This window comes from Meles meles, chromosome 5 (assembly GCF_922984935.1).
Source record: "Meles meles chromosome 5, mMelMel3.1 paternal haplotype, whole genome shotgun sequence".
In the NCBI taxonomy this organism is placed as follows: domain Eukaryota; kingdom Metazoa; phylum Chordata; class Mammalia; order Carnivora; family Mustelidae; genus Meles; species Meles meles.
Genome location: NC_060070.1, coordinates 19,337,115 through 19,356,516, shown reverse-complemented (window position 1 = coordinate 19,356,516; position 19,402 = coordinate 19,337,115). Strand labels below are relative to the sequence as shown.

General features: G+C 34.7%; 1 protein-coding gene across 1 annotated transcript in view; it reads right to left on the bottom strand.

The window, feature by feature from the left end:
* Nucleotides 1-19,402, bottom strand: part of HDAC2 (histone deacetylase 2) — a 30,058-nt gene that overhangs the window by 9,003 nt on the left and 1,653 nt on the right. The window contains exons 2-8 of the mRNA XM_046005910.1: nucleotides 11,340-11,452; nucleotides 10,109-10,226; nucleotides 7,993-8,067; nucleotides 7,218-7,356; nucleotides 5,036-5,177; nucleotides 1,598-1,690; nucleotides 1,408-1,516 (exon numbers count right to left, since the gene is read on the bottom strand). Of these exons, the coding sequence (XP_045861866.1) occupies nucleotides 1,408-1,516; nucleotides 1,598-1,690; nucleotides 5,036-5,177; nucleotides 7,218-7,356; nucleotides 7,993-8,067; nucleotides 10,109-10,226; nucleotides 11,340-11,452 (789 nt within the window). The remainder of the gene's footprint in view (nucleotides 1-1,407; nucleotides 1,517-1,597; nucleotides 1,691-5,035; nucleotides 5,178-7,217; nucleotides 7,357-7,992; nucleotides 8,068-10,108; nucleotides 10,227-11,339; nucleotides 11,453-19,402) is intronic.

Here is a 19,402-nt window from a genome sequence, read left to right as displayed (position 1 = left end):
GTCAACTGAAAATTCAGAAGGAAAACAACTACAAAATTATGTACAATATTCATCATTACTGATCCCCATAATATAAATTTTAAGAACTTATTAAATAAAATTTAGGATTTATTCTTATACCCTAGAAGTTCATTCCATGACGGTGAACTTTCACTTTGGTCTGGACTTAAGTCGCATGTTAATTTCAACAATGGATCAAATTTAAATTTTGGTGCTATACTCCTAATCCCCCACACATCTTTTCTCAGAAAGCTACCTGAGACTGTGCTCTAACAAAATAAGACAAAAATTTAGAGGAAGACAGAGGAAAGAGCAATGGGGGAGGGAAGGCATATAAAAGAGAAACGAAGAGCACTTTTTCCACCAAGTCTATAGGAGATACTCGTCCAAACAGTAATAGCTCAGAAGGCTATTCTTCAAAAAGGTAAAAATGATGGAATACTTGATGCAACTGAACATTTGAAGCTATTTAGATACCGGTGATTTAATAATGAGTAAAGAGAAAACAAAAATGAGGCAAGAAAAACAAGGTATACAATAAAAAAATCTGATAAGCTGAAAAGTGCTTTAATGTTGATGGCGCTGTAAACACTGAAAGCCACACAAAAATTCTAGTATAATTACCAGATTTAAGGTATAAAAATGAAGATACTGGAAGGGTGTATGCATGTATTGGGGACAAAGTGGTGAAAAAGAGCTAAATCCCTCTTCTTCCATGATAGGAACTGAATATACAAAGCTAAAATTGAAAGTAATAAAGTTTTGGGACACCTCGCTGGCTCAGTTGAAGGAGCGTGCAACTTTTTTTTTTTTTTTTGAAGATTTTATTTATTTGAGAGAGAACATGAACTGGGGGAGAGGGAGAATCTCAAGCAGACTCCATACTAAGCACAGAGCCCAGCGCAGGGCTCCATCCCACGACCTGACCTGAAATCGAGAGTCGCATGCTCAACCTCCTGAGCCAGACAGATGCCCTGAGAAACATGCAACTCTTGATCTCGGGGTTTTGAGTTTGAACCCTCTATGTTAGGAGCAGAGATTAAAAATAAAATAAAATAAAAACAAAAACAAAAATAAAAGAAAGTTTGCTTGTTATCTGGAGAAAGATAAACACCAAAAGGAGCAATGAAAAACAATGAAAATGGCTGCCTTGGCTGGGACTGCAAGAAGCTTTATAAAACAATTCACATATGAATTTAACAACAAAATTTAAAAAACCTAATTTACTGAAACAGCATTCCAAATGCATATATATATCCAACAAAAACCAATGAAAAATACAAAACGTGTGATTCTGTGTTAATACAGTAGAGGCAAAAAATTATAATGATTAACTTTAATGGGAAGTTCTTGGAGAGGAAAAAAAGAAAACACGTTCCTGGGACTATCACCCATTAAACCACTTACCTTTGACTGTCAGATTGAAGCAACCAAGCCTATCACCAGAGAGTGAGTCTGCACCACACTGTAGCACCACAGCACTAGGCTGATACATCTCCATCACCTTTGAGATAATCTATGTACAAGACAACAGATGTCAATATTGTAAAATTATTTCACAAAACTCCATTTTGATTTTGAAAATAAAAATACTTACAGGCTTAAATATCTGCCCATAGGATTCATCATCTATACCATCTCTCATTGGAAAATTGACAGCATAGTATTTGCCTTTTCCTGCACCAATATCCTAAAATACACAATTAAACAGCTCTTAGAGTAAAAATGCTTGACATGCTTATTAAGGAATTTTTTACAAGATTAAAAAACTAGGTAACAATATCCAATTCTGAATTCATCTTTTAGTTTAAATACAGAAGTGCAGATTCCATTATTAATGGATTGTTTTATTAAGCTGAACAGAACCAATTCCAATTAATCTGTAATAGCTATTTCGGGGAGAAAAGAAATTTAACAATTAAAGGCAATATTACATTAGACCAAGAAATAAATCATGAACAGAATATGTAAGACAACATTATGAGTAAAACCGCAGAAAATAAATACTCTGAGCAAAAGAATCACACAGGATCATTGTCTCTGTAACGCAGAATCCTTCTTGTGGCTCACGTTCTGGTATAAGTTTATTCATGATGAAAGAAAAGCTCCAACTTCCCTCAAGTTTTGACAACTGCAGACTAAAGCACCAAAATCTGCTCTTTAATTGGGCTTGAAATAAATTTTGTTTCTACTTGTTGAATTAAAACCACTCTAGGCATTAATACTTCCCAAAGCAGCAAAAGAAACTGAGAGTTGGGTTCAGCAAGATATACACTTAGAAAATATACATACACCCACACACTACATATACTATTTGCATCATTCATCATGCATGTGTAGATGGATGTGTGTAAATGTACCTGAGTGCACACACACATAATTCCTAGAAGAAATGGTACAGCACAAAAATTGCGACAAAATTGTTCTTTAACACCAAAGAATTGGTGGTAACTGATTCTTAATGTGTTTTAAATTATGTCTCAGTGTACATGAAATCTTTAGGACTACTACTGCTTTCATACAAGTCTCCCTTTAACTCTCATATAACGATCTGAGTTTGATTCATTTTAAAAAAGCAGAGTTTATCCTTCAATATTAGAGTTTCCATGATCCAACTTCCAATGAAGAAAAAGTGAATTAACTTATCTCCCCCAACAATTTTTCCTGAAGAAATCTAAATGTTTATATATAACTAAATATAAACCATTCAGATGTGGATAAACTAAAGCATGGTGAATCCCTAAAATCCTGCTCTAAAAACGAAACTGTGGAATATACTTAGACATTAAGATTTCAGAATACAGAAAGCTGGTCAGCACCTCAGCTGGCCCCTCAGCTGTTGCCCTTGTTGCACCCAGATTTACCCCTTCTAGTTCTTACTTTTTTTTTTTTAAAAGATTTTATTTATTTATTTGTCAGAGAGAGAAAGATCACAAGTAGGCAGAGAGGCAGGCAGAGGCAGAGGGAGAAGCAGGCTCCCTGCCGAGCAAGGAGCCCGATATGGGACTCCATCCCAGGACGCTAGGATCATGACCTGAGCTGAAGGCAGCCGCTTGACCAACTGAGCCACCCAGGCATCCCTCTAGTTCTTACTCTTAACTGCTCCTTTATCATACCCTTTTTTCCCTTAGACTCCTGCTCTAATAAAGCCAAGCAGTTTTATCAATGACCTAAACTCAAAGTAGCTTTCTTTTCTAATTTAAAACGAACTGGCGGGTAGAAAAGGGAATGTTTAGGAGCGCCTGGGTGGCTCAGTATGTTAAGCCTCTGCCTTCGGCTCAGGTCGTGATCCCAGGGTCCTGGATCAAGCTCGGCATTGGGCTCTTTGCTTTGCGGGAAGCCTGCTTCCTCCTCTCTCTGCCTACTTGTGATCTCTGTTAAATAAATAAGTAAAATCTTTAAAAAAAAAAAAAAAGGAATGTTTATTAAATTAACATCAAAGATACACACAAGTTTTATGAAATTCCAAATGTAACTCCATGCATAATGACTGACATTGATCTCCTTACAAAATTTTGGGGACACCTTTGTAATAACCAAAGGGAAATTATTATGATGAAATTTCACACAGTAAGTATAAAATCTTTAGTGAGTAAAAGAGAAATTCAAAATCATTCTGAAATCTTTAAAAAACACCCATTCTCCAATACTTTCTAACAACTTCAATCAATCCTAAGAATATTGTCAGAAATGAACAGAGGCCACGTTTTACTAATTCTGACATTATATTAGGATTATACTGAAAAGAGACCACCTTTAAGCTTAAAACTAGGAAGAGTCTTTGCTGAATTTCCACTGAGTACAATGGCTGTAGACCAAGGAATTCTACCCGTTTAGAGTAGTGGTTCTCAAACGTTAGTGTGCAGAATCACTTTCAGAGGCCTGACAGGATGTTCCCAGCGATACTGCTGGTTTTAAAGTCATACACTGAGAATCACTGTATGTAAAGTTAAGACCAAGAGGGAAAGGCACTGAAGGAGCTAAAAGGCATGGAACTGAAAATATGTATTTGCAATTTTAAAAGCCACATAATTTAAACTCCAATAAACAACTGACCTTCTATCCATTTATAAGTAAAAAAAGATTTCCCCATCACAACTCTTACTGAAAGAGCACCATCTTGTGGTCAAATAAAAAAACTCACATATAATAAGGCCACTCTTCATTTGGTTGTTATACAGCTCTAACTACATACCAGAGATATGAAATATAACCTTAATAAAAGAACTTAGAATACTGAATGCCATGACAAGAGAAATTCCCCCATATAATCCAGGCTGAATTTAAAACGACTATTTAAATTTATGACTAAATTTCAACATGCACGTAGTTTGGTTTAAGAAAAACCAGCAAAGCAAAAAACTTCAGGAGCTTTGTTTTTTTTGTTTTTGTTTTGTGTTTGTAAAAACCTAAGGAACTTTGTACAAACAAGATTTGACCAGTGGTTTTCACATTCATAAGATTAAAAAAAGCACTAAATTAAAGAAGGTAACAGAAGTATAAAAGAAATAAATGAACTCAATGTAACAGGCAGGCAGGATAAGCTATAGTATTCTTTCTCTTTCCAAATGATATAGACTACAAATTTCAGAAGCCTAAGAAAAAAGAGATTAAAATTAGGCCTGTTAAATCAAGACTCATCATAGAAGGAGGGCAAGAACCTAAAAAAAGTTATTTTCTTCCCCCAATTTTTACAAGCAACAGCAATGTTGGCTACTATCAAGTAGGTTTTAAAGATGCAAATAAACATCTAGAAAACTTCGTGCTTCAGGGATGTCCAAAATAATTGCTCAACCAAAGAAATTATTTATGGCTGAGCAAAAGAAAGTTCTCTCAGTTCTCACTAAATTTTTGCTTTTGGTTAACAAAAGTGAATTCTAGCAAATGTTATATAGCATATAAAATGACTCAATTCTGCATACAAGTTTCAAATGAATGACTGAAGAACAGTATTAGTTTAGATATGATTATTAGCTTCCTCTGTTCTCCTAATTTTCATATCACAATACTTATTCAGACAGAAATTCAGTCTTACCCTTAAGTCTCCTGTTCCGGGAAAGTATTCCCCATATTTATGGAATGATACAGTCATTACACGATCTGTCGTATAAAAAGCTTCTTCAACACCATCACCATGATGGATATCAATATCAATATATAACACTCTCTGATGATACCTGAAAACAATGCCATCAGTTAAGTTTCTAAAAGCTTTTAAAAGATGAAAGAACCACCATGGGTGCAGAAAATCCATTTTTGAGCTCCTGTATTTCAGAATGTTCATCCCCTTTCTTCCTTTATTTCCAGCCTAAGAGATCATTCAAACATCTAAAGTTACAAGTTTGGCCCTTACATCTTTAAGTCCTTCCTTTAGCCCCACTCTAGGTAAGAAAATGTATTTACTCTCCCTGTGAAATCTATCCAATTCTCCAGGTTTTAAAAACATACTACATGTTTCTATATATTAACAACTGAAGACTATCCTGTACTTACAGGATTATTACTTTAAAACATCGCTCTAGTAAATTTTCAGTGTTATAAAACAATGGTTGGTGATCTATTTTATAGCCCAAATCTGACCAACAAAGTCTTTTTGTAAAGCCTTGAGCTAAGAACAGTTTTTACACTTTTAAACCACTGAAAAGCAAAATTAAAACAAGAATATTTCATATGTGACAAGGGAATGCAAATTTCAGTGTCCATAAATAAAGTGTTACTGAAACATGGCCATGTTTATTTGTTTACAAATTATCTATGGCTTCTTTTATGCTTTCAACTGCAAAGTAGAGTAGTTGTGACAGAAAGCACATCTGGTACTCTCATCATTTCCTAGTGCTGCCTGGAGCACTACAAATTGTTGTGATACAGTTATAGCTCAAATGTATTTTAGGAGTCATGTATATCCCTATACTGTGACCTTTTTTTACCAGTACATACCCATGTCAAAAACAGAGAAAATGAAATGAACTTTGAATGTCATACTTTCACGGCATGGTGAACTGAGGATTATTTTGCTACTAAATTAAATGGCAGAGCTTTGTGTGTTTATTATACAATGATACCACTACATTAAAAGAAAATAATATAATCTGACATAATCAAACTAAGCACTCATTAGAATATTCTCAACACAGGAAAGAAGCATTCAGCAAAGTTATGGGGAAAAAAGAAGAATGTCTCATTATAATAGACTTTCTTCTCAAAAATAATTTTAAAAAAGCTGTCAGTCAACTAAGTGGTTTATAATTTAATTGATTGTTGGCTTATCAACAGTCAATTAAATTAAGACTGTGCATACCAGTTAAAGAAATTTGTCTATACAAATTAAATTAAAACTTATTTAAGGCTATAAGCACGTGAGCAAAACCACTGCCCAGAGATGAAGACACAAGAACCAAAATCAACAGGGGATTAAAAACGAAGGCAAATAATTTCAAGTGGTTTTCCTTGGCTCTGAATGAGTTAACTGAAACATTTTAGTTCTTTATCTGAGGAGTCAATACCAAATTTTAAATGACTGAAAAAGCAGCCTCTAAAGTGTGCGTGGAATTACTACAGGCAAGAACATTTTTGATACTGAGAAAAACTAATTCACTACAATCTGAAGTGGCATCTGCTAAGACATGTTACAACTGATCATGGTTTAAAAAAACAAAGAAAAAAAAAACCTGTAAATTTCCCAATTTTTAAGTCCCTCTATGGATCTCTCTCTCAAACTGCAGTCAAGGATAACTTTACATCTAATTCCTTTAGTTACTTAGAGACAATTACATCCATTAGTAGAGAACAAAGCCTCATTCCATGTGGAAACTAGGCAATTAGCTAGACTCATTCCATGAACAAATTTCCTTTAACACAAGGTTTCAAATTTTTGCCTTCAAAAGTTAAAACTTATAAAATGTTAGAACATAAACTTTCAGGGTCCTGTCATCTTTCATTAGTTGAAAATGTAACTCAAAATTTAAATCCCCAAACTATTTTTGGTCTTTTTTAAAAAGATATTTAATGGGAATTTTAAACACGTATATGCATTTCTCATTCTTATTAATCCAAGGAATGGGGAAATGTCCTGTACTTCTACAATGGTTTGTAATGAAGGCGGCTCATCTCTGAACTATTTTTAACCTACATTGTTTCCTTGATATTTTTTAGAAGTTACAGATTTCTATGGTTTTAATTAAAATTTTTTCATACCATATCAACATAAATTAACTTACTTTAGTAATTCAAGGATGGCAAGTACGATATCATTAACGTAACAGAATCCTGATGCTTCTGATTTCTTAGCATGATGTAACCCTCCAGCCCAGTTAACAGCCATATCAGTCTGTTGTCGATTTAACTTCACAGCCCCAGCTAAAAGACAAGACAGGGTAGACTCGAAAGTTTAAGATAAAAAAAAATTAATATAACTAGACAAAAGCCCTACAGGAAAGAGAATGCCATGTACAAGTAAAAGAGTTTAAAATTACAAAAAGATAAGGCTCATCATCTGGGACACCGACAACAGTTTTTTCTTAAATGTTATCCTACAGCTGTGTTCTGATTTAAATAAGAGTATATACAGAAACTGGTAGCTACAAGAGAGATAGAGGAGAGAAATCTCTATATGAAAATACAACAAAAATAAGAAACAAAAAGTTCAAGTTACTACGATCATAAAGCATGGGGTTTATTTATTTTTAAAGAAAGAAGGTAATTACTTTTATTTATTTATTTTTTTTAAAGTGAGCTCTATGCCCAGTGTGAGGTTTGATCTCACAACTCCCAGATCAAGGCACGTTCTCTACCAACTGAGCCAGTCAGGTGCCCCAAACGTGGATTTTTAAAGACAACTGTACTACTATAAACATACAGACTACTTTTTGCTTTCAAAATTCAAAATTTTGTTTTCAAAATTCACTACCGCTAGAAACTTCGGCTTTAAACAAATAACCCAAAAGTTACATACCAAATTCAAATCAACTTTTAGAACTGAATCAGGACACTTACCAACTGAACCACCAGTTGAGAGCTGACAAAACTCAAAGAGTCCATCAAATACTGGACAATCCTCTCCAACATTAACTGTGAAAGACGGATTTCAGTTAGAATCCACTCTATGAATTAAAGGTTTCCTTCCAAAAACTACTTCTTTCAACCACTGAACACACATCATAGAAGAAATCTAAACTTTGATATTTAAAAATAATTTGTCATTTTACCCAAGGTAATTGAAGTGTTACGTACGAAAGACCACCACCAAACCTTACCAGGATTATTTGTAAAACATCTTTGCTCTATTACTAAAAAAATTAATAGCCATCAAAATATAAAAGGCATTTATTTAATTAAAACATGCACTTAAATTTAAGGCATTTCTCCTTAAATGTACAATAAATTAATCAGGATTCTAAAAAATTTAAGCACCTTTAATCCTTTTAGGATTCACTTTCTCTAAAAAATTCCTCAATGCACAGAACATCCATTAACTTTGAAATGTATTTTAATGAGTACTAAAAAAAAAAATAAAGCAGCTGGTTGCCTACCCAATCTTAAAGGATGGTAAGAATTAACTAGGTTCATAACAGCCAAGACAGAGAAAGAAGGGGTATATAAAGCACAAGGAAACAACACATACAGATCCATGACACATCACAATATATTTAGTTCCTTAGTACTGACAGGATAAAAGGACTTATGTACATGACCCATTCTCAGCCTCTTCCCACCCCCAATTACAACATTTAAAAAAATAAGGATAATTAGTTTACACAACCTTGTATACTCATAATTTATTAGCACTATAACAATGCATTTGAGTTTCTTACTGCTCAGATATAATCATAATCTTAATATAATTATGTAGTAAATCAATCCTGTTAATTCATTTGCCCAGTCTACCCGTAACTTTTACTCTAAGCCTGATTCTCCATCAAAAAACCAGGGACAAATAATATGTTCTATTTACATTATAGCATTTTACTGAGTAAATGAAATAATCTATAGTAGAAATGCATACAAAGTTCTATAAATGTTAACAATGTCTAGCAACTACACTTCAGTATTATTAAAATTGTTCTTTTTAAAAAAATCATCACTGAAGACTATAGTTTACTCCACAGAACAGAAACACTGATGAGAATGAACTTTAATATCAAGCTTTCAAAAAACTCTTGTTCCAAACATTTTAGTATGACACTTCGCATTCCACTTTCTAGCCAACCACTGCTAATAATAAAATACTTTTTATCTATATAAAATAATACATATAGAAGAAAATCAAAAGCTTCACTCACAAAGGGAAGGAACAGATTATATATTACAGTCCACATTAACTAAAGCACACAAATAGAAAATGAGAAATATGTATACCAGGCTAAGGTCAACTGAATTATTATTTATTTATTTATTTATTTATTTATTTTTTAAAGCAGGCAAGTAAGGTCTCCTCACCAATATCCATTATCCCAAAGTTAAAAAGGGACAAAAACAAAGAACAGAGGAACATCCAAATAGCTTTTTGGCAGTTTGGCAGACCAATAGGCTTCAGGTAGATTTCGGTTTTTTTAAAGATTTTATTTCTTTATTTATTTGAGGGAAAGAGAAAATCTCAAGTGGACTCTGTGCTGAGTGCAGAGCCTGATGCAGGGCTCTACATCTCAAGACCCTGAGGATCATGACCTAAAGTGAAATCAAGAGTCAGAAGCTTAACCAACTGAGCAGAGGAAGCACCCCTTTTGTTGTTGTTGTTATTTAAAATAGCTCTATGGGGCGCACCTAGGTGGCTCAGTTGGTTAAGCATCTGCCTTCAGCTCAGGTCATGATCTCAGGGTCCTAGGATGGAGCCCTGCATCAAGGCTTCCTGCTCAGCAGGAACTGCCTGCTGCTCCCTTTGCTTGTACTCTCTCTTATCTGTCAAATAAATAAATAAAATCTTAAAAAAAATTTTTTTAAAGATAAAGTAGCTTTAATATTTTTACACTGACTTTTCAAACCAACAACTAATTTAAAAAAGTATTTTAGATCAGGCAGAATACCTAGATTTGGATAACTCTAATTATATGCTTCTAAAAATAGTCATTTATACTTATAAATACTAATATATACTTTTAACACAGAAACGTACATCTCTGCATCTGCTTACTATACTCAGACATGTTATCTGGTCTTATTGAACGTAGAAATTTGATGTACTCATCACTGTGGTACTTTGTCATTTCTTCAGCAGTGGCTTTATGGGGCCTCTGTGAAGAAAAACATAAGTCAGAATTGTGGAACTACAACTGGTTATATCAGAGTTACCAACACAAAGTATACGATTTCCCCTAACAGTCCTCTCAAAAGAACTAGGTCTGCCAGAACAAAATAAATTCCAAAGCTAATCCAAATTTATACGTTTGTTTTAGAAAACTAATCAATTTCAAAGCCAATTCCTACTCCTTTAAAAGCATTACACAGGTCTGACTCCAACTATATATTACTCCTACTATTTTAGTAGAAATCAACACTTACAAAGTTGAATCTGTGTTCAGAAACTACTTTCACTTTTCCCATCATAAACCTGTTCTATATCCAGTGAGAATGAAATTCATTCTCAATTATAAGTCTTTGACCACAATCACTCTTCCTTTCCTTTGCCTATCCTAATTATTCTTGTTCCCAAGAGCTCAATTTCATTTATGACATACTTCTCCCAGGTTTCCAGGAAGATTTATCCAACTCCTCTTCTGTAAATGTTTATATTTGAAAGAAAGTAACTCATAGACACTCAGTATTGTTAACTGCTTCGAGTCTTTTCTCTTGTGTTTAAAAACAAAGCAAAACAAAACAAAACAAAAAAACAAAACAGGGAAGCTAAGGTCTCCCCACCAATATCCATTATCCATCCCAAAGTTAATATATAATTCCATCAGTGCAAAAACATTTAAGGCGGTTGTATCCTAAATGTTAGCTGTACTGTGCATGATCACTAACACACTGTCCTATATGCCAGTAAGTATCTGTAGAACTTTCTACATAGTTCTTTCTCGTAATAACTACCCAGGTCAACTCTTCAGCAGCACAGCCAGGTCAACCACTACTTTAACAAAGATATTTAGTATGCTAAACTGAGCTGGTTCTCTAGAATGTGAAAAGATGGGGTATGAGAAACTTTAAAAATGGTTGAGGAAGAGGGACAAGAGAGGTCATAGCTTCCACACTCTCAGTTTCCTCTGAAGAGTAAAACAAAAAGAGGATTTTGTTTTCTTCCAGAAAATATCATGTGCTACATGCACTTCAAAAGCAGCAAGAAACAAGTTTCAAAGCAGATTAAGAAAAAAAAACACTGCTGTGTATTTATCAAAAGGTATACTCACATATATTTCCATTTTTCTATATAAGCCATAATTTAGCAGCAAGTTATGGGTCATGCGGATTCTATGAGGTTTCATGGGATGACCCTGTCCATAATAATAATTTCCAATATCACCTAAAATAGAAAAAACACAAACTGAACAATACAGATAAGAGCATCTTCACAACAATTTAAATTTATGTATAGCCATCATTAGAAGGCACTTACCACCTAAATAAGATTTAAAACCTTAAATGATTTTAGATTTTTCAACTTTCAAACTGTATTAGAAAACCAAGATACTGTGTACACATTTACATGTGATAACTCCATTAATATATATGTTTATTTATAAATTAAAGCAAGCAAGCTTTTCTGATTTTCAGTTTACCAAAATTTCGTATTAACCCTAATAAAATACTCTATAGACACTTACAAAAGTAGTTTTAGTTACTTAAATTGATAAATTTTTTCATATTTATGGGCAAATTCAGATGCCTAAAGTAAATTCTGAGTTTCACTTGTTGCTATTTAAAAATTTTTGAGCAAATATTGTTTCTTGAACATTTACTGGCATCCCAGAAATTCTTTACAGTTGGAATTATGGGGGTTAAAACATTCCACACATCCATCACAGTCTTTAGAGGAAATTTTTGGTAAATGAAACTTAGATCCTAAATAAAGTTTTGCTCTGGTAAGACACACTCATGACATTTAAGATAGTAAGGATATTTTGTCTCATTCTTCAAGATTAAAAGTTATAACTGCCAGCCTATCTTTCTATGACATCTTATATACTACTGTTTTAAACCAAATTTTCATCTATCGAATTTCAATGAAATCAATACTTTTAGGTAAAGACCCTGTGCTTTTATAAAGTAATATTAAGGAAACCCTTAAAAATATACTGTTTTTTAAATGTAACAAGCACTTTCTGCAACAACCTGTATTAAATTAGAAATTACCATTAGTATTAATTCTAGTCTTTAAACAAGTAATTCCAAGATTTTATTAGGTCAAGCTGATTTTAATGACTTGATATTAATCCTTTCACTACAAGTTGATATAAAAGTGAGGTATAAAGAATGTCATCTCCCCACCATCAGGATCAAAAAAAATCTTTCAAAATCCTGCCTAAATACACCCCTTTTTTTTTTTTTGTTTAATAGAAACTGAGAACTCAAAACTGTTTCCCTCTCTTCCATATATTTGATAATAGTCCAGGATGAATATTCCTATTTCATAACTTACCTATTTCTAATTATCATCACTGCTTGAGTTTGTTGGTATACCACTAATTTACTTAATTCTTCATTTCCAACACAAACTCTCTTCTGAAAACAATATATACATTTTAAGGGAAAGCCACCTTTCTCAAAACAAGAGCCAATGGCAAGACTAAGACAATACATTCCCCTGCATTTACCGCAGTCCAGAGGCTATGGGTGAAACAAGCGACCTGTAAGAGGATCGGCTGCAAAGCTCCTCTCTACATGGATGGCACTACACATAGTTCCTTGAAAGCAGCGGGTTTCAAATTCTTAAGGTATAGAAAGCCCACTAGAATTACAAGGCATCATGTACCCAAGTTAATGCCAGGGAGGTATTTCTAAGTTATCATTACTACCAGAAGAAATCACAAGAGTTGGAATAAAGAAACTATCTTCACAGAACTTCCAAATACCCCTGTGTAAGATTTACTAGTAACAGGGAATGTCTCTAATATCTACTACACTTTAAGACCAAATATTCTAGTTATAGACATACTGAGAATCCAGTGGGAAGCCACAAATAATAGAATATGAAAGATGACAACCTACAGAAGGGAGACTACAGTTGGAATTTCTCAGCAAGCCTGTTTAAAAAAAAAAAAAAAAAGAACAGCAGCAGCAGTAATTAATATTTACTGAGTGTTCACTAGAAGATTCTACTCTAAGCACTTTACATGTATTATCTGTTTATCTTCTCAATTAACCCTATGATGTAGGTATTATTACTATTGTTCCTATAGTGAAGAAAGGTGAGATGCAGCTGAGTCAGGTAACACTGCCAAAGTAACCTAAGGAGCAAGCCAGAAGAGCTAGATGCAAACACATGCAGAGCAATGCAGATAATCTTGATAGATACTAGGAAAGCGAAAGCCTAGTAAGAAAAGGACGCAATATGTAATACAAATATTTTAATCAAGGTTTAGGATCTTTGTTCTTTTAGAGAAAATGAATATAACTACCTATTCAATTCATGAAAGTAACTCATTTTTTTAAAAACCAATTGAGTCTTCAAATTTTGTATGAATATATACAGCTTTCAACAAGTTTCTCTGCTATAATTAATGGTCCCAGGCCCATCAAAAATATATGCATTTCCTAAATGACACGTGTCCATAAGAGGAGCCAAGCCAAAGATAAGTGCTATTTCATTTATCAAGAATTCCCTCAAAATATAAGGGGGTTATAAAAGAAACCTCTCCCAACATTTTCTGGCTTAATCCCGTATCTCAAAATTCTCTACAAGCTGCTCTGTAGCTATCCACTTCTTAAATTTCTTTTCTTAGTTTAAGAACCTATACATTCCATTCACGATTTAAATGGTTAGTAAGGTAAGTTGGGCATTTTAAATGTTATCTTGATTTTTATCAAAATACACAAAAATGCATTACCAATGAAGCAAATACATCCAGAAAAATTAGCGCAAGGTGGTTCCTCGAATACAACAAACTTTAACTGTCAATGTGAATTAGTTATCATAGAGAATTAGGTACCTGCAAAATTTTAGAAATTGCTCACTCTTCAAAAGAAGCTATCAGAATGAAATGGCTACTAAGGTCTATACTATCTTATCCAAAGTACTTGGAACTAGATGTATTTTAAGTTTTTTTTCAGGTTTTATAAATGTAGTATGTTACATCTGCTGTATATTAAGTGGTACCCTGGGGTCTGCACAGGGTTCTATAATCAAACATTAATATTTTTGCAGCAAAAATGTGTGAATATTCACAGTAAGCAGAAGACTATAAATATGAATTCAGATTAAGCTTTCAATTCCAAATGAGTTACAGATTTTTCTTCCCACTTTCAGATAATTCTGAATTTTAAGATTGTAAAATGTGCCTTTCCCCTTAAAAGATAAGCAGACTACAAAAATTATCCAGAAAGGGGGGGGGGACCCAAGGAAGCAAGAAAACGCTATAGTATTCTTTTTACCTTCCACACATTACTTACTTGGTCCACTACCAGCTTAAACACTCTGGCCACTGGCTTCCGTAACACCACTGTCCTGGACTGTATTCCTACTGCAGAGCCACTCTGCACCAATCTTTAACTATCAGAGTTTTTCACGTTCATTCATTCATTTAACAAATTAAGAGACTGTTGTGCGCCACACTATCAGGTGCTGGATTAGTCAGTGAACAAGCGTGATGCCCTAAAAATCCTCTTCTCTCTGCAATAAGTCACCTAACTGTTCAATCCTTAAACTTGAGAGGAGCTGTCACCCTTTATTCTGTACCACCATCAACCACCTGCAGTTCCATTTCTAATCCATCAGCAAGTTCTATCTGTTGTACTCCCAAAACCTCACCTCAGTGTGTCAATGTCTGTTGGCCACAACCATTGTATTCTATGTGGACCAACATGCATCACTCTTCACCATCCTTTCTCCACCGGAGTTCTATTTAAAAATCCTTCAGTGGTTTTCTACTCCCTGAACCAAGTTGAAATCTCTTACTACAAAGTTTTTGTGGTCTGGCCCTTTACTTAGCCTGGCATCCCATTGTTCCCCATGTCTTCCTTTTTGTTTAATGTGCCAAATCCTAACTACGTGGCCTTTGTAGTTTGCAGTATCTTACAGGACAACTCTTTGAAGGCTGGCCCATTCTTTTCCTTCAGGCCTTCCTTGTCTTGAACACACTACAAAGGTCCCCACTCTTACTATCTAGCATACAGTTTATTTCCTTCTTAGGACTTAAATAATCTTTTGTCTACCTGGCACACAGTAGGGACTTTAATCCCCACTTACTTTCCTCAAAGATAAACCCGAAGTTGATTTCATGACCAAGTATAAACTAACTTATTAGAGTAAATCTTATTAGCCAGCACAAACATCCTTATACTTCTAACTTTTTAAAAAATATTTTATTTATTTGAAAGATAGCAAGAGAAAGCACGAGCAGGGGTGGGGGAGAGGGAAAAGCAGGCTCTCCGCTGAGCAGGGAGTCCGATGTGGGACTTGATCCCAGGACCCTGAGCCACAAGGCAGACACAATCAACTGAGGCACCCAGGTGCCCCTTTATACTTTAACTTCTAAATCTGATCTCATCTGTGTTTCAATGCTATTATCATTCCCTAAGAGGTTACCAGCTCCATCTACTTCCTTAAGCATTTGTCAACTGAAGCATTTACAAGTTTTTGTTAGGAAAAAAATAATTACTTAATACTTCTTTTTTATATCAGTGGAAGGAGTTCCACTCTTGTGTCACCAAAAGAAAGAAGAAAAATCTTTAGGTGCAAGATACTGACCTCTTCTTGAACATTAAAACCAGTCAGTATGGTAAAGGATAAGGAGTGGACTGAGGTCAAACAGAGATACTAATCTATTTTCATCTGTAAAACAGACAAAATGCCACTGATCCTACCTGTCTGTAACTCAGAGTGGTTGTAAGGAGCAGAGAGTGTATATAAAAGTGCTCGATCCATAAAGATAAGGTACAAATCATTTATTTACCAATAATTCAAAAAATCTTTTATTTTTAGTTAGATGGTAGAGATACAGTTGTAAGCAAAACAGACTCTGTCCTCAAACTTATATGCTAGTGAAGAGGACAAAATTTCGTGTTAGAAATAGGATAACAGTACAAATGGTAAGGAGAAAAGCAATAATCAGCACTAAGGTAACAGGGGAAAAGTCTGATTAGGTGAAATCTGAAGGAAATGAACAGTGAAGTATAGCTGAGGAAGAGGACCCAAATATAAGAAAAGCTCTTTTATTTGAGAATTACACCCTATGTTTAAACAATGATGGTGATTAAGACTATTGGCACAAAGGACTCTGTGCTCAGTGTGGAATCTACTTGTCCCTCTCCCTCTGCTCCTTCTGCCCCACTTGCTTGCTCGCGCTCTCTCAAATAAATAAAATCTTAAAATTCCGGTATTTATGACCTGCTGCTGTAATTCATTCAGCACTCTGATTTGCTAATTACCTATTTTGGACGAAATGATACCTATTTTATGGATGATATTTACACTACAGCTAAGAACACAAGCAATTTTATTATAGGCTATCTATCAAAAGACTTTGGCACCGCTGTTACAAATAAAGGTCTAAGAAAATCTGTCAATTAGTTGGCTGCCAAATAAATTCTTATAATCTCCTAAACTACGGGTATACTGGGAGGTATGATCTTGGTAACTTTTATATTCTTTGAATAGTGTTGAGTGTTTTTCACTGCACCACTGGTTTCCAAACATTTTTTTTTCTAAATTTTATTTATTTATTTGACAGAGAGAGATCACAAGTAGACAGAGAGGCAGGCAGAGAGAGAGAGAGGGAAGCAGGCTTGCTGCTGAGCAGAGAGACCGATGCAGGACTCGATCCCAGGACCCTGAGATCATGACCTGAGCCGAAGGCAGCGGCTTAACCCACTGAGCCACCCAGGCGCCCCTGGTTTCCAAACATTTTGATGCACTCTATCCAAAGAGGAAAAAACAAGAGCACAGAGCAATATCTGTACAATTATGTAAATTATGTTTATATACAACCCTATATTGTATACATTATAAAACAGGCACTAAATGTGATTGGCCTAAAGCTTAATTCAAAATAAAGTACACTTAACATTTCTAGATAAAATATTAAATTATTTTTTAATAAAGATTTTATTTATGTGTGAGAGAGAGCACGAAAGGAGCAAAGAAGGGCCAGAGGGAGAGGGACAATCTCCAGCAGACTGTGTGCTAATAAGCACAGAGCCAGATGCAGGGCTCCATCAAGGCCCTGAGGATCACGACCTGAGCTGAATTCAGGAGTCTGACACTTAAGGGACTACTCCACCCAGGCACCCCCTAGATAAAATATTACAATTTTGAGTACTGTAATATGGGACTAAGACAGTTGGTTTGCCACTTACATTTAAGTACAGAATTCACATCATTTTATAGTCAGAAGGTATCTCAGCCACTAGGCATATCATTTTACAGAGTACCAATAATCGTGCAATATATAAAAGATGACCAAGATTTTCAAATAAATTTTTGAAAACTTTGTGGGGATATAGGTTAAATATCTACAAGTAAGAAAAGTGAACTTCTCTTACTTTCCTCAAAGATTTAAGGATACCTCCCCATCCATCAAGGCCGGAAGGTTCAGCTGGAACCAGCATTCCAGTCATCTAAAGAGTTTAATACTGCACACTGTTAAAGCATGCAGAGAAGAATACATGTCTTTAGACGTTCCTTTCATTTGCTAAATATTCTGTGGTGCCAAGAGTATGCCTAATGGTCCCACTAAGCCTAAAGGTAGGATGGTTACAGAACCCACTATTTCATTCCTGTATTTAACCTTTTCCTACTTTATCAAGTTAAAACAAAATAATTTAGTAAGCTAGCAGGTTTTTATTTTACCTTTTTAAAAGATTTTATTTATTTATTTATTTGACAGAGAGTACAGCAGAGGAAAAGACAGGCAGAGGGAAAAGCAGGCTCCCTGCTGAGCAGGGAGCCAGATGTGGGTGGGACTCCATCCCAGGACCCTGGGATCATGTACTTAGGGGAAGGCAGCCACTTAACCAACTGAGTCACCCAGGTGCCCTAGGCTAGCAGATTTTTAGTTCTAACCCAATCCACATTGTTTACCTTCAAATCTCCAAATTGTTTGGTGCAGAAACTGCTTTACTTACATCTACTCCTCCCCACCCCCGCCAAAAAGAAAAAATACCACTCCCTTTTTAAGATGACAAAACAGGGTTTTTTTAGGTAATGAAAATGTAAGCTTTTAGAATTGTTCAGTTAGGTATATATACTATAACATACTAATAATTGGCATAATGATACCCAACCCATTTAATAATTTCTACAAAACAATTTTATTAGCCCCCCGAAACCCAAAGAATAGTCCAAATGAAAACAACTAAGAATTCCATTCTGAAAATGAGGCATGAGCCTTAGACAAAAGGCATATAACCTAATGAAAGATTTCCAAAGAAATCCAATGAAAGATTTACTGCTGGCCATCCATAAAGCATCTGAATGGTCTAGAGTTAAGTATTAAGTGACAATCACTGGACTTGGATATTTCCACTCTACCTATCAAGTCCATTTCCTGCCCTAGGCATTCCATTCCCTCAGCAAAGGCTCATCATAAAGAGGCCCAGAAACAAACAGCTATTCATAAAACTACTACTTAAGTGTACCCCCTGGGTTCTACAATTCAAGTCTGGTAACAACAAGTTACAAGCAGCTTACTTCATCAGAGCCTATCACTATCAACAGCAACCAACAGCTGTAGGAAGAGCCCTAGCACCAGACTCCCCAACTTCTTAACCTTTCTTTTACCCCAACCTGACAAGAACAAGTCTCTAAACATTAAGAACAGCATCTTTTTAAAAAATTAACTCAAACATCCAGTTATTTACTTTTCAATTTGGTCAGGGAATGCAGGGCTTGGATTTTACCAGTCTCAAAATATGCATGAGAACTTAAAAGAATGACTTTACCAAATATAATTCATATTAAAATGTACTCTTTAGTCCTCCAGGACGGCATAATTGTGATTTATATTACACATGTATGTAGTGCTCTCAAAAAATATTTTTAAAATATAGCTGTAAACTATTTAGTACCGCCATTAAATACCAAACAATTCAGATTTCTTCTGTCTGATTTTAGGTTCTTCCACAAATGACACAGGTGCTCATTTTACAGTCAGGCATTAAAAGATTCATCTTTGTTAACTGAAGTAATATGGTATGGCCATTTTCAAATTAAAATCAGATTTACTCTGACCTAGACCTCTAAGGTCTTTCCACCTAAGGTTTTGTAATATAGAGATAATACACCATATGTAGGAAACATCTTCCAAGATGTGTATTG